General features: G+C 36.4%; 1 protein-coding gene across 1 annotated transcript; it reads right to left on the reverse strand.

Annotated features, from left to right (window-relative positions):
* Window positions 1–423: 423 nt before the first annotated feature.
* On the reverse strand, window positions 424–15,688 carry LOC125243028 (gastrula zinc finger protein XlCGF57.1-like). The gene is made up of 3 exons (XM_048152264.1): window positions 15,630–15,688; window positions 15,064–15,328; window positions 424–2,790 (listed from the first exon to the last, which is right to left on the reverse strand). The coding sequence occupies exons 2-3, from the start codon at window positions 15,326–15,328 to the stop codon at window positions 1,487–1,489; spliced, it is 1,569 nt and encodes a 522-aa protein (XP_048008221.1). The 5' UTR covers window positions 15,630–15,688; the 3' UTR covers window positions 424–1,486.
* Window positions 15,689–15,907: the final 219 nt, after the last annotated feature.

A 15,907-nucleotide genomic window follows, 5' to 3' on the forward strand; every position in this document is an offset into this window, starting at 1 on the left:
GACAGAGGCTAAGAAGCTGGTTGAGACGCTGCAGGTGTACATACATGAGGTGCATTATGAAAAACTGACCTTGAATCACCCATCAGAGCCTGGCCCCCAACATATGGAGTAGAAGTAGCTAAAGGACAAGATTCTGGGCATTACACAACAGAAACAGTACCATTATCTGGACTCATGCAGTCAATCACACTCTTTTGCAGGTCCAGCGAGTCACGGAGACAGCGTTGCAGTACAGCGACCTTGTCCTGTTGGAACTGAACCTGAGACCGCAAGTCTCCATCCTCTCTCCGAGATGTAGTCTGTCTCGGTAAATAGTCAGAACATGACAGTAAATAAAGTAGGTCACGATTTTCAGCCATCTTGTATAATCTATGACTATGACAGCAAATTACAGTAATATAATCAGAAAAGTAAACCAAAATATTATATGCAGATGCACTGTTTACAATGAATCAATCAGGAAATAAGCACAATACAGTACATCAAACCTGTTTGTCTGCTGAAGAAATATTAATGTGCACCTGTACAGTCTCTGTTAAAACAATATAACAATTTAACTCAGAGAAGGTGCACAAAATACAATACAAACTTAATGACAAAACCAATGACAGTTTTTTATTAGACAAAGTATCAGGCCACATGAAGAGATGAAGAAGAAAAAAAAACATGACGTCGTACGGTAAAGTATTGTGTAGTTGCCTCAAAAAAATGTCCAATCCGGCAAAAACAAATGTCCGTTTTTCAAAGTGGAAGAAGAAAAAAAATTTAAAATAAATATTCCAAGTGTTTTCTTCTGTCTTAAGTCTTTTCAAACAAAGTACTGAATTCAAGGAACAATAAACTGTCAGTCCCACTGAAAAATATGACTATCTAGACGAAATAAAACAACATAAAGTTCACCTGCACTACTTGCAGCTCCAGTCGATCTCGTAAGAGTCTTTAAAGAACAGCAGAAAATCCGCGAAACGCGATTGCATGTCCATCAACTGAATTCCACGCGCTCTCCGCGGCCAGCGAGCTAGTTGTCCTGCCTGGAAAACCTCACATTCTACCTCAAATTACTATAAATGCTCTAAGTGACCGTTACAACGTCTGCTGGCCACACAAACATAACCAAACATAAAATAAAGTCCAGGCCTGGTCCTCTCTCGTCCTTATCTGTTTTTAATGGCTAAATGTTTATATTTGTATATTTGATTGATTGTGATATGTCATACTTTATTTCGCCGTAGCCTATAGACAAAGTTAATACACAATACATACAAAAAAAGTCCAGTTATGGATGACAAGAACAAACAAATGTCAAGTTTTAAAGGAGTTAAATCAGGGTGATTATTTTGACTTTATTTTGTATTTAATCTTGAGTAGCAGTGTGTAGTGTAAACGAGGCTTAAGGCTTTTCTCCAGTGTGAGTTCTCATGTGTACTATAAGGTTTCCTTTGTGTCTGAAACTCTTTCCACACTGTTAGCAGGTATGAGGCTTTTCTCAATTGTGAATTCTCATGTGGTAATAAAGGCTCATTTTATGTGTGAAAGTCTTTCCACACTGATCACATTTAAAAGGTTTCTCTCCAGTGTGAATATTCATGTGTTGCCTGAGGCTTCGTTCCTGTGTGAAGCCATTTCCGCACAGAGTGCAGGTGTAAGGCTTTGCTCCAGTGTGAGTGCTCATGTGGGCTATAAGGCCTTCTTTTCTAATGAAACTCTTTCCACACTGTTGGCAGGTGAATGGGCTCTCTCCAGTGTGAATTCTCATGTGGGCTTTAAGGCTTGCTTTTCTAATGAAACTCTTTCCACATTGTTGGCAGGCGAATGGCTTCTCTCCAGTGTGAATATTCATGTGTTCCCTAAGGCTTCGTTCCTGCGTGAAGCCATTCCCGCACAGAGTGCAGGTGTAAGGCTTTTCTCCAGTGTGAGTACTCATGTGGGCTATAAGGCCTTCTTTTCGACTGAAACTCTTTCCACACTGTTGGCAGGTGTGAAGCTTTTCTCCAGTGTGGATTTTCATGTGGGCTGTAAGGTTTCCTTTCTCACTGAAACTCTTTCCACACTGTTGGCAGGTGAAGGGCTTTTCTCCAGTGTGAACTCTCATGTGGATTTTGAGTTTTCCTTTTCCACTGAAACTCTTTCCACACTGTTGGCAGGTGAATGGGTTCTCTCTAACATGAATTTTGATGTGAGCTTTAAAGCTTCCTTTATGACTGAAACTCTTTCCACACTGTTGGCAGGTGTAAGGCTTTTCTCCAGTGTGAATTCTCATGTGGATTTTAAGGTATGCTTTGTGACTGAAACTCTTTCCACACTCTTGACAGGTGTAAGGCTTTTCTCCAGTGTGATTACTCATGTGGGCTGTAAGGCTTCCTTTCTCACTGAAACCCTTTCCACACTCTTGACAGGTGTAAGGCTTTTCTCCAGTGTGAATTCTCATGTGAACTTTAAGGCTTCCTTTTTGACTGAAACTCTTTCTACACTCTTGACAGGTATGAGGCTTTTCTCCAGTGTGAATTCTCATGTGGGCTATAAGGGTTTCTTTTCGACTGAAACTCTTTCCACACTCTTGACAGGTATGAGGTTTTTCTCCAGTGTGAATTCTCATGTGAACTTTAAGTTTTTTTTTATGTTTGAAAGTCTTTCCACATTGTTGGCAGGTGAAATAACTTTTAGTTCCTGTCTTTTGAGCTCCTTTTTGTGAGGAAACCTGTGATGATTTTTCTCCAGTCATGAAATTATAATGTTTTGTCTCTTCTTTTTCATTAAGTTCTTGGCTTGCCTCTTTCAGTGCCATTAGGTCTAGGGCAAAAATAGACAAACAATTTAGAAATTTACAGCATCAAAATTAACAACATGTATGATCTATACCCTATCCTATCTTATGGATCAGGGATGGGCAGCTTTGGTACTGGAGGACCACTCTTTTGCAGATTTAAGTTTCAATTTGCAGCCTCACGTGCACCTCTTTGAAAATGCTACGTGTCTATTCTACGCGGACTGCAAGCGCTATAATTGGTTTGCGGTTACCTATTTGCTGCCACCTCTATTTGTAAGCTTCTCTGACAAAGTACATGACAAGCTGCTGCTTCTTTGGCTTTGGCCTTGATACTCAACATGACCACGGACACTGCCTACCAATGGTCTGCATGCATGTCAACGCGGACAACGATGCAGAAGTATAAATGATAACCAGTGTTGGGCATGTTACTTTAAAAAAAGTAATTAGTTATAGTTACTAGTTACTTCTCGCAAATTACATCATTATAAAAGTAACTAATTACCAGGGAAAGTAACTATTGCATTACTTAAAAAAAAATTTAAAATGTCAAATAACTTGAATGCCCCCATTATTAAATATAAGTCTAAGAATAAATTATTCATGATCCGACTCGTGACTCATGATCCGCTCTTGCTTATGAAATTTCTCTGTACTGTACAATACGTGTTGGTAGCCATTAAAGAAAATGTAGTTTCATATTTATGTTTAAATAGTCCTATGTTATGTTTTAAATTCATTTACTTGATTATGAAAAGTGAACAGCATGAGTAAGATCATAATATGATGCGCAATATATCGGGAGATATGGAGTGGGTCAGACATGATTTTAAACACTTCATTAAAGGGATACTCCACCGTTTTTTCATATTAAACTATGTTATTCCCTTAACTAAGACGAGTTGATACATACCTCTCTCGTCTCAGTGCGTGCACTAAATCGCTCTGTCTTGCGGCGAAACTTTGTTAGCACTTAGCTTAGCCCAGTTCATTCAATAGGGGCCAAGCAGAGAAGCTACCAAACACCTCCACGTTTTCCCTATTTAAATACAGTTACTCGAGTAGTGTAACTCGACCTAGGACGGTGACACAAAACAAAACGTTGCGCTTTTCTAAGCGTGTAAAATGGATAACTATATTGTATGGCGGACTACCATAGCAACTGCTCGGGAGCACTTTGACTTGGCGCAGTAATATCTTTACTCGTGAAAAGTCCTCTCACCGGTGTTATGAGATTTTCGGTTTCTGAGATATTCAGTTTCAGAAGGCGGAGCATACATGAATATTAATGAGTTTCGCAGAAATGCGCGATTGCACGTGCAACTGAGAATTTTAGTTCACATTGCATCTCAACACATTAGTGGATTATTCCATAAAGGTAATTATATTCTCAGCGTTGCTGCTGACTTACGCCTAAACTACAGTTGTTTACTTCTAGGTAACAGTTTATAATGTGCTCATTAGTATGCACGATTTGTGCATTGGTCTGTAACAATGACAGAGTTCAGCTAGTTGTGCTCTTCCTTTGCGATGTTTTAAAACTCTGTGTTTTATTAGTTGTTATCATTAAGTATGTCACTGTAGAGCTTAGATCGGGCCCAACAAATCAAGCCCGACCCTACCCGAGCCCGAGCACGTTGTGTCCGAGCCCGCCCCGGCCCGACACGTCCACTGTAATTATGAGCCCGAGCCCAATTTAAGCCCGACCATTTTTAACATGTGGGCCGTTATAACCAGGGGCGGCGCCAGATTTTTTTTTTTTTTTTAATGCAGGTGTTGCTGTGCTAGATCATTTACAGGGGGGAGCTGCGCAGTTATATATATAAATTATATAAATACTATTAATAAATGAGCAAAAATTGGCCACTCAATATTAAATATTAAATTATTTTAATTATCATAATTAAAGTTTTAATTTTATTAAATTGAACAAGCTCAACATTCAGCATTCAATCAAATATTCTTAAAGATCAATTATTATTAATAATGTTACTTCAACCTATTGTTATTTCAACATAATATGTGTGTGAGCAACAAGCAAGATATGCATTTGTAAATTCGGTGACAGCGTGTGTTACAAGTTTCAAATGGTGTAAGTACTAAAATTAAGATACAATTTATACTAAATGAAATTCACCTTAAAGAAAATCTTTCTTCAAAACTTAAACTTGAAACTAAATGTGCTTATTTAATGGCTAAAACACGTAGGGTACAGACTCTTTTTGTTCAAATTGCAGCACATTCATTTAATTCTGAAATTTGCACCTGTAAGTTGAAAGGCATTTGTTTGTGCATAGTAAAACATATCTGTAACATTTATCAAGTTCATAATTGTGCGTGCATTTATTAATTATTATCTTAATGAATAATACGACAAGGAAGAAGCATGTAAACTGCGTTGTTTGTTTATTAAAACTAGTTTAAAATGTTTCCATACCTCCGATTTTCCTCCAGACTTGCTCAAAGTTAATTCTTCAAGGTTTTGTTCCGTCTTCTGAGCGGTGTCAACTCACACCAGAAGCATTTCAGAAGCAAAGCGGCTGGATTCGCGAGACCACTAGATTTGCCTGGCCAACATTGTTTTTGTTAATTTTTTCATGTTTTTAATGGCTAAATGGTTATATTTTGTCCGGTTTGATTGTGTTTATTGCTATGCCATACTTTATTTTGCTGTAGCCATATACAGATGAAGTTAACACACTTAAAATTCCAGTTATGGACAACAAAAGAAATTTCAAGTTTTTCAACTTCGAATCTCTTGTCATAAGTTTCTGTCATAGTGATGTGAAATATCAGCAAGAGTTTACTTTATTTTGTATTTGAGTCCGTCAAAAATAGGCGAGGCGCCTATCTTTAGCGAAGCGGCGCGGCGAGCCCCTTCTGGGACGCTTCTCAAACGCACCGTGGCGCGGCTGGTGTAAACACGAGCATTGACTAGAGTAGCCGCGAATCAGCTCCAGTAGCTGCGTCGCAGCCGTAACGTGCTGCACACGCGTGCAGTGTAAACGAGGCTTTAAGCTATACTGAATACTATAGCATGCATAGCAGGTGTGATGCGTCACGTGTGCGAGACTGCGAATGCGAGTGGACGAGACGCTGCACATGACACGTGACGTGCTTTATCAAGGGCCCGACCCGGCCCGAGGACGATGGCGGAAAAAATATCCGGGCTCGGGCAGAGAATCTAAGCTCTATGTCACTGCCTACAACTGAAATAAACCTGTACAGATGTTTTTGAGGACTTAGGCTATATTCTGGTATTGTTCTTAAATTCTTGTTCATTTTGATATGATGCCTATTGCTCTTCAAAGGATTAATAAAATTCTTTATGTTTAAGCTCACTAAGGTTGCATTTATTTGATCAAAAATAGGCAAAACAGTAATATTGCGATTTGTTTTCTATTTTAATATATTTTAAATTGCTGTTTATTCCTGTTACTTAAGTGTCATGTGATTCAGAAATCAATCTAATATGCTGTTTTGCAGCTCAAGAAACATTCTGAGCTGCTATTATCAGTGCTGGAAACAGGAAACCATGATACAGTGCCTGTTGATTCACAGAACAGCAAGTTTGAAGAACAGTATTGAAATCTTTTGTAATATTAGAAATGTCTTTTTTCCCCTTTTAAAAAAACAACAAAAAATCCCCAAATCTATTTAATTAATCCTTGTTAAATAAACGTCATCCTTGTGAAATTCATTTCTTAAACAACAAAAAACCTACAGTGATTCCAGACATTCAAATAGTATTTTAATGCAAATGCTTTTGTGCAAATTATTTGGGGGCCACTGTCTGTAAAAAGATAACGTTTTGTTGTTATTAAACTAGTTTTAAGTAAATAAAAAAAGTCATTAAAATTCAAAGAGAGGTAAAAATGTCAATCTTTGACTAAAAATGTAATTTTTTGATCTGAGAACAGCTTTCTTATGCGTCATATTTCCATATATAAAGGGACTGCTACAGTAGCTAAAGTTTGTTGTTGGCAAGTCCATGCCCATCTTTTTGTACAAAAACAAAATGTCATTAAATGTCTCACAATATAATATGTTCACTCCATCACACATTATACAAAGCATCTATTAAATCAAAAGCAAATCAAGGCCATATTCCCATCTTTATTCCAGGATTTGTGATATATATGTTTTCAACATGGTTTAATTTTTTTTTTTTTTTTTTTTTTTTTCAAAATTTCATGAGGCCAAATGTGCCCCTAATTAAAACCCCATGAAGATCATGCATGTTTATGAACATTAATGACCAGTGAATTCAGGTTGACTGGGAAACTTTTTGCCATTGATATGACTGGGAAAAAGTTTCCCAATCAACCTGAATATATGCCAAATAATGAATGTTTGTGTATCAAAATAAATTGTCCATTTATCACTGATCATCATTGTATATCCAGGTACACAAGTCACACATCAAAACAACGCATGGCAGAGAATAACAAAAGGTTGCAAAAATCTTTATTAGGCCACTGACTTTAGACATTATTTCTTTCATTTCCAGAGGGATGACCCCATTTTAAATCTTCATAAGGTGATGTAACAGAAGAACAAAGCAATGCGTCATTGAAATGGCAGCTGCATATTTTTTTAACAATATGTTAATTATTTATTTTCCCATTTATTTGTTATATGAAATCAGTATAATCTACTTCAACTCATTAGGTGTTCTATGCTTGGTTTTATCAATTGAAAAAATACTTGTGGTTCAACTCATTAAACGGAAACCAGATATAGTGCAATATTTTCAGAATTTGTCACCAACCAGAAAACCAGGATGTTGCTGAACACGTAAGCACATGTATTCACACCAGTATTGTAGGTTACAAAAAATATGTCCACACACAGACACATTTATATGGGAAGCTGTTAATCGCAAGGAACAAAGGAAGAGCACAACTAAACTTATAGACGATAGCTGAAGGTGTTCTGTGTCAGTGTATCTTTCTTTAAACATATATATATATATATATATAAACGGAAACCATGTGTTGAAAAGATATAGTGCACGTGCAATCGCGCAGCTGGGAAATATTTTCATGTATGCTCCGCCTTCTGAATGAAAATTCAGAAACCGAAAATCTCATCACCGGTGAGAACTTTTCACGAGTGAAGATATTACTGCGCCAAGTCAAAGTGCTCCCGAGCAGTTGCTATGGTATCCGCCATACAATATAGTTATCCATTTTACACGCTTAGAAAAGCGCAACGTTATGTTTTGTGTCACCGTCCTAGGTCGAGTTACACTACTCGAGTAACTGTATTTAAATAGGGAAAACGTGGAGGTGTTTGGTAGCTTCTCTAAGCTTGGCCCACATGTATAATCACACCAGTTTCGCCGCAACGCCGAGAGAGAGAGGTATGTATCAACTCGTCTTAGTTAAGGGAATAACATAGTTTAATATGAAAAAACGGTGGAGTATCCCTTTAAGTTTTGTTTTGTAGAAAGCCTTTCTTTAAAGTGAATTTCGTTTTGTAAAAATTTTATCTTAATTTTAATCAATGTTTCATCAAACAATTGCCTGGATTTAATCAATAAGAAGCAAATTTAGCAGACAATATCATCATGGCAGGCGCAGGCGCGATCACTGGCGCGTGAACTGGAGCACGACTTATAGGCTAAATAAACCGAAACTCAGCGGCTGCTTGCCTCACATACATGAGAAATATATCTATAGAAAGCCCGAAATATCTAAAAACAAAAAGAAATAGCTACTCTGATTACGTTGCCTAATCCGAATGAAATGTGCATTCTCTCTCTAGGTGCATCCAGTATGTGGAGATGATGAGAGTCAATGTCAACTTCATCTTCGCAGCCGACACCGATTCAGAAAACATTACTTTATTAATAAACAATTAAAATGTCTCCTTGCTGTTTTGGTCACATTCATAATCATTGATTTTGCCGGTTCTTTATGGCAAGCTTTATGTGTGCGCTATAGCCTAAATTACGATCATTATTATGGTTTATTCTCTCCAGTATTTAAGAAATTAAATTAATATAAATGTGATTAGTCAAATAATGGCTTAAATTAATAACGTTTCTGGAGGTGCTTCGACAGATTGGAGTTGCTGTTTATCGCAGTAGATAGGCCCTTCGAACCAGAAAGACACAGCTTACATTTGACTAAAAGGTTTTTGTCTTTATGCTCAACTAAAGTGAAATAATGAGCATATTTCCACTTTGAGAAACTCGTCTTGTTCTCGCCTTGACTCGCCATGACTGCCGCACATACTTGAATAAACGGAAACACGCCCACAGTGCGTCTTCGTGTTTACAGTGGTTGGCATCCACCAATCCTACAATGCGTCGCTGCTTTAAATGGGTTAGGCTGTAGGCTACACTTCAGCCAAAATTAATTAATTTTAAAAAGTAACGGACAACGCACCATATGGTAATGGTAACGGGAGTTAATTTATTTAAAAAGTAATGTGTTACAGTATTAGTTACTGTCAAAAGTAACTGTTACAGTTACTAGTAACGTGTTACTGCCCAACACTGATAACAGACGCATATAGCCTACGGTGCAGAGGCTCCAGCGTAGGTCCGAGGCAGAAGTATAAAATAGGCCTTTTCGATTAAAAAATGGGGTTGGGTTAAATTTTGCTGGTGTGTTTGACCAGGGATGGAGCTAAACTCAGATTGATCAGGAAACAATCTCTGTATGTTAAGCACAGGCTTAGAATGATTTAACAAGTCGTTAAATGTGTGCCCGGCTTTAAAGTCCCCGTGAACCGGGAGTTGCAAACGTCTTTTCTCCAGTGTTGTGTCTCCAGGGCAGAGTTTGACTTCAGCGCTCCTCCTCTCTATCTCTCACTCATAGCAGACTAACGGTCGGAGGGGAGTGGTTAAAGCGATTTCAACCCAAGCCGTCAAACTGATGTCACTAGAGAAGGGGCACTGTTGCAGAGGGGAGGAGCATTTTCAGATTTTGATTAAATATAACGAAGCCAAACAATTGTTTGTGTGGTTTGACTTGCACGGATTAATTGTTCACCACAAAACTATCAATTTGAGATAAAATAAATAAGGTCAATTTTGATTTGATGTATACTTTAAGTGTGTCAAAATTGTGATTCATAAAGGTTCCTAAGTGTCAAGACTAGGTCTTAGCTCTTAAATTATTTAAGAGAGCTGGAGAGGTGTCTTAACCTAGTTAAGAGCAACAAGATGGCAGCAGAGATGAGGAGACACGCGCTTTCCAATGAAGATATGAAGTATTGGAGTTATATGATGACATGGAGTTGATAAAATGATATAAACTTTTATTGTCAATTCTTCTTGTAACTGACCTAATAAGTCTAACTTTAAATAAATGTAATAAATTCTCTTGTTAATCGCAAACAATTTTGATTAATTAAAAATATTTTTATATTATTTAAAGGTTTTAAAATATTAAAATACTAAAGTTTTTAGTATTTAATTCAAATATTTAAAAAAAAAAAAATGTGTTAAAAGATGTAAGCATATCGTGTAGCTGTGCTTGGAGTCAATTGTTTCATGTGTAATAATGAAATTTCAAATTATTTTTGGCCAGTCTGTCATACAAAAACAAGAGAGAACCAATTAAAGTTGAAGATATTGGTTTTCATACAGCTGGACATCACATTTGGCCACTACTCTATGGCAGTTCATTGACTTTCCAACTGACCATCAAACCATGTGGCAAAAGAAAGCCACTTTTATGTTGACTGTGGGCTTCCCTGCAGTTGTTGGAGCCGTTGGCTGCGTTTACACTTGGCATTAACATGCGACCTGTATCTGGATGTTGTCCACATATGCATTGAAAAGACAAGTGTAAATGCTTTTGTGGTTCAAATGTTATCCGATCAATGTGTCCTGGTTCGGAGGTAGTCGAGGACGCATTGTGATCAGATCTCAGTGTAATGTAAACGCGATCCAGCCATCGTATCTACATTCAGAGGGCGGCGTCATTTAAATCCCCGCCCAGTCTCTCCATGTGGCTGTCAGAAAATAATGGACACAGTTTTGAAAAAAAATTAAACTTCTTTGAACTTTACAATAAACGTCTATCTTTACAACAGTTTATTTAGACTTACATGATACCTTGTGTGTAATTTTTCATTTTAATTGTGCAACATTATCTAAATGTATGTTTTTGTTGTTTCAGTTTATTTCCAATATTGCATGGTTAACTTTAAACCTGGATAATGTGACTTGTTTAACACGATCAACCCAGTTATTTTTCAACTCTGGAAGTATTTTTTTAAATAAATAAATAATTTGATCAAAGACTGGAGATTGCATCGGAAAGAAAGTAGCCTAATTGAGTGAAAGCAATAACATTGCTTAATTTGTCTTGTCTTTACTCTTATCTGGTGTCGTTTAGCCTACGTATAAGTGTCGTATAAGTGTCGTATAAGTGGCGTATAAGGGGCGTATAAGTGGCGTATAAGTGGCGTATAAGTGGCGTATAAGGGGCGTATAAGGGGCGTATAAGGGGCGTATAAGGGGCGTATAAGGGGCAGTCGTGGCCTAATGGATAGAGAGTCAGACGTGTAACCCAAAGGTCATGGGATCGAGTCCCAGGTCCGGAAGGGATTGTCGGTGAGGGGAGTGAATGTCCAGCGCTCTCCCCACCCTCAATACCATGACTGAGGTGAGACCCTTGAGCAAGGCACCGTACCCCCAACTGCTCTCCACTGCTCCGGGTGGTGTGTTCACTGCTGTGTGTGTGTGCACTTGGATGGGTTAAATGCAGAGCACAAATTCCGAGTATTGGCCACGTCACTTCACTTCACTTCACCCTTGTTTAGTTCTAATTAATGTGATGTGTGTTCTTTTATTTCTTTAATACAAAAGTGTTCATATTCAGCCGTTATATATTACACAAACAATACAAATGCTTGCGCGCTCCTTTCAATCATGAAATGCGTTGAAATATTTTTTTTCACCATACAAGATTAATGTTGGGAAACTTAAATTGGTAGATTATGTTCTCTGTTTGTGATTGATTGTACTTTTGTGGAATAAATCAGAGGCTAAAGTGAAAGTTGTTTTACACTATAAGCCATTTGAAGCGTCTGTCTTTCAAACGCGCCTAATTTAAATATTGTGTGGAAAACAGAAATCCAATCAGTTATCCAGATACAGAGGCCACTTAATGTGAACAAATATAAACGCGCTGTGTCCTGATTAGCTAATGATCTGGGGGGTATTCCAGAAAGCAGGTTATGTGACATACCTGATAAAGCTGATAACCTCAACTTTCGGTTCCAAAAACGGAGGTAACTTTTAGGGTATATAAGTAGCCATAGCAACTTGCTCTCTGAACATAACCTGCTCCGGAGCAGGTTATGTTCAAGGGTTAGTTAGCTTAAGAGGATATCAGATGCATGTTATATTATCAATATGGTTATATTAATGTATCTAAATTTGTTATATAGTTACAGTTATATACACAATGTTATATTATACAATATATAAATGTTTATTCAATTCTAATATATGAATTTATTTTGTCATCTCACACATAGATCTGCTTTTTATCCTTTATAACAGGACATTTTCTATGCTATAATTTCTATAATAAAATACATATCATATATGTGATATATATTAAATAATTAGCATCAAACAAACAATATTAAGATTAAAAAATGATTGCACAACCAACCAATAGGTGGTGATGTGCACCAAGTAGGTTATGTAAATCGCCATTAAACAAAAGAAGAAGAATAAAGTAGAATGGCGCGCATTTTCTTAGCGTCTGTTTCCATGGTGAATCATCGATTCGTCGCTCTGTTGAGAATGTCTTGTGTGTTAACCGGGAACATACTCTGGGTTGGCTGAACTTACTCCCGGACGCATTTTTGGAACCAGCATACCTCGAGTAAGCAAGGTTTGGGTTAATCAACCAAGAGTTCAGGGTATATGTGACAGTAAGTGATTTTGATCTGATCTGCTTGATCGGATCACGGTGATCGCATATTAATGCCAAGTGTAAACACAGCCATCCATGAACTCATGACACATCATTGCTCTAACTGTAAATGAGGAGACATTTATCAATAGAAAAAGATTCCACACCATCAATAATAATTTGTGATAATTTTGCACAATCCAAAGCTATTGCTATATATATATGTGTTTGGAACCACTAAGATTTTTAATGTTTTTAAAAGAAGTTTCGTCTGCTCACCAAGGCTACATTTATTTAATTAAAAATACAGTAAAAACAGTAATATTGTTAAATATTATTACAATTTAAAATAACTGTTTTCTATTTGAATATATTTGACAAAGTAATTTATTCCTGTGATGCAAAGCTGAATTTTCAGCATCATTACTCGCGTCTTCAGTGTCACATGATCCTTCAGAAATCATTCTAATATGCTGATCTGCTGCTCAAGAAACATTTATTGTGTACAATTGTACAAAATATTTGTGTACAATATTTTTTTTTCCGGATTATTTGATGAATAGAAAGTTCAAAAGAACAGTGTTTATCTGAAATCTAATCTTTTGTAACATTATAAATGTCTTTACTGCCACTTTTGATTGATTTAATGCATCCTTGCTGAATAAAAGTATTCATTTCTTTAATTTCTTTTCAAAAAAATAAAAATAAAAATTCTTACTGACCCCAAACTTTTGAACGGTAGTGTATAATGCTTCAGAAACTTTGTATTTCAGATAAATGCTGTTCTTTTGAACTTTCTATTCATCAAGGAATCCTGAAAAAAAAAGTACACAACTGTTTTCAACATTGATAATAATCATAAATGTTTATTGAGCAGCAAATCAGCATATTAGAATGATTTCTGAAGGATCATGTGACACTGAAGACTGGAGTAACGATGCTGAAAATTCAGCTTTGATCACAGGAATAAATTACTTTGTCAAATATATTTAAATAGTTCACAGTTATTTTAAATTGTAATAATATTTCACAATATTACTGTTTTTTTTACTGTATTTTTAATTAAATAAATGTAGCCTTGGTGAGCAGACGAAACTTCTTTTAAAAACATTAAAAATCTTAGTGGTTCCAAACTTTTGGACTGTACTGTATATACATACACATTATATACATACACATTATATATATATATATATAATGTGTGTGTATATATATATATATATATATATATATATATATATATATATATATATATATATATATATATACACATTAAATGATTGGTGTTGTGCTGCTGTGATTTCACCCTTCAAGGCTCGCTATTGGCTGATTGGCAGAGGTTGAGGGCGGCCATTTTGCGTTGACATCCTTGTAGTGCTTAGTTCACAACACTTAAGTCAGCACTTAAGAATCTGTCTTATACTTTACTAAAAGTTGTTACATTTGCACTTGCACTCTTTGGCCTCTGGACAATAAATATTGGAGCTTTGTGGACTTATTCTCGTGTGCGGATCATTCATCTTTTTGAACTTGGATTGATTTTTTGGATCTATGCACCACTAGAAATATAAGTATTGTTGTTTGGACTGATCTGGCGCTACGCTTCTCCATCTTTTCTTATACTTGTTTATTTTACGATCAATGTTTTGTTTTTATTGTGAGTGTACAAAAATAATAGGCCTATTTGACCCTTCACAGATTCGATTGGTGTTACATCTATGTGACCATTAATGTCTGAGTAGCCTATTTTAGAGTTGTTTCTGCTTTTATAAGAAAATTCAAGTGATCGCGCCGGCGCCTCACGTACACACAACATATATCAGTTTTAGTAACTTGACATCGCAGCCTGTTAATTGTAAATATAACATACATTCAACCAAATATATAAAAAGTTATAGTAGTATGTGAACAATAAAAGTGTTTAAATAATATAGTTTAGCCTCCAAATCGTGAATATGGAAACATTTGGGTTTGTGCCAAATTATAGGTTAACGCCGGGTTCCAATTTAGCTTTAAATTAATTAGTTTTGGCTTAACGTTTAGATATTATTTTTTTCATAATTAAAATAGTAGTGGTGCCCCCCCAAATATACAAATGTCCGTGCGACTTATGACTGGTTTTGTGGTCCAGGATCGGATTTAATGGAAACACTGAATTTTAAAGTGATGTAGTTACACATTGTTGTAGTTACATGCACTCACTATAGTAATGAGTTAATAATGCTCAATTACAAGTAACCAAACTCTAGCTCTACAGTAAGTCCTCTTGAAGGAGTGAATGAACCGACTGAGTGAATTAGGACACTTCTCTCTAAAATTATACTTCTGTATATTCTCTATTTCTGTAGAGCTGGACATTTTAATAATGATCAAATAACTGAGTTCAGCTGTGAGAATAAAACCAACCTGTTTGTTCCTCAGTATCTTCATGTTTCACACTGAATGTTTCTTCAATCTTCATGTCTTCAGTCTCCTCTTTAATAAACTCCATCTTTATGTCTTCAGTCTCTTCCTCTTTAATAAACACGTCTTCAGTCTCCTCTTTAATAAACACCATCTTTATATCTTCACTCTCTTCCTGTTTTTTAATCTCAATCTTCATGTCTTCAGTCTCATCTTTAATAAACACCATCTTTATATCTTCATTCGCCTCCTCTTTAATAAACTCCATCTTTAAGAAGAGAATAATTAACAGTTATTGGTCTAATGGCCCTGTTAGACAAAAAAACACTAAAAACTAACGCTGCAAATGAATAAACTTAATATTTAGGCATTTAAGACTAATGAAAACATGTTTAGTTTGTTATTGTTTGTTGTTCTCTTTCACGTTTGAGAAGCACGTTCACTGCAGTTAGATAAAGCATTACAATGTTACATTAGCCTATAGTAAATAAACTAATTTCACATCGCTATAACTATAAATCATTGAACTGTTTCTGTCGATTAAAACAGCTTAATTTTTTAAAACAAACCTTTCTTCAGCAGAATCACAGCAGATGCAGGAGCGCAGTCTTATGACGTCATGTCGTAACTCCAAAATAAAAGTCCTGTTCACACACATCATTCGGTGCGTTCCAAACGGGATATATCGCCCTCCGAAGGGCACTTCGGAGTGAAAATAATCATGGCCGCCATATTGAAGGGTCGTTCCAAACCAAAGTGCTCAAAACTGGCCACTTCAAAGGGCCCTTCGGAATGAAGGATTTCGAAGGGAACAACTGATGGACACTTTGGGCCCCCATGATCCTTT

Source organism: Megalobrama amblycephala, linkage group LG1 (assembly GCF_018812025.1).
Source record: "Megalobrama amblycephala isolate DHTTF-2021 linkage group LG1, ASM1881202v1, whole genome shotgun sequence".
NCBI lineage: Eukaryota > Metazoa > Chordata > Actinopteri > Cypriniformes > Xenocyprididae > Megalobrama > Megalobrama amblycephala.

Bases quoted from the DNA above. Each gene is read 5' to 3' on its own strand.
- LOC125243028 (XM_048152264.1), bottom strand. From the start codon at position 15,328: ATGGAGTTTATTAAAGAGGAGGCGAATGAAGATATAAAGATGGTGTTT. The intron at 2,791-15,063 runs GTTGGTTTTATT...TTTTTGCCCTAG, and splicing joins AGATACTGAGGAACAAACAG to ACCTAATGGCACTGAAAGAG.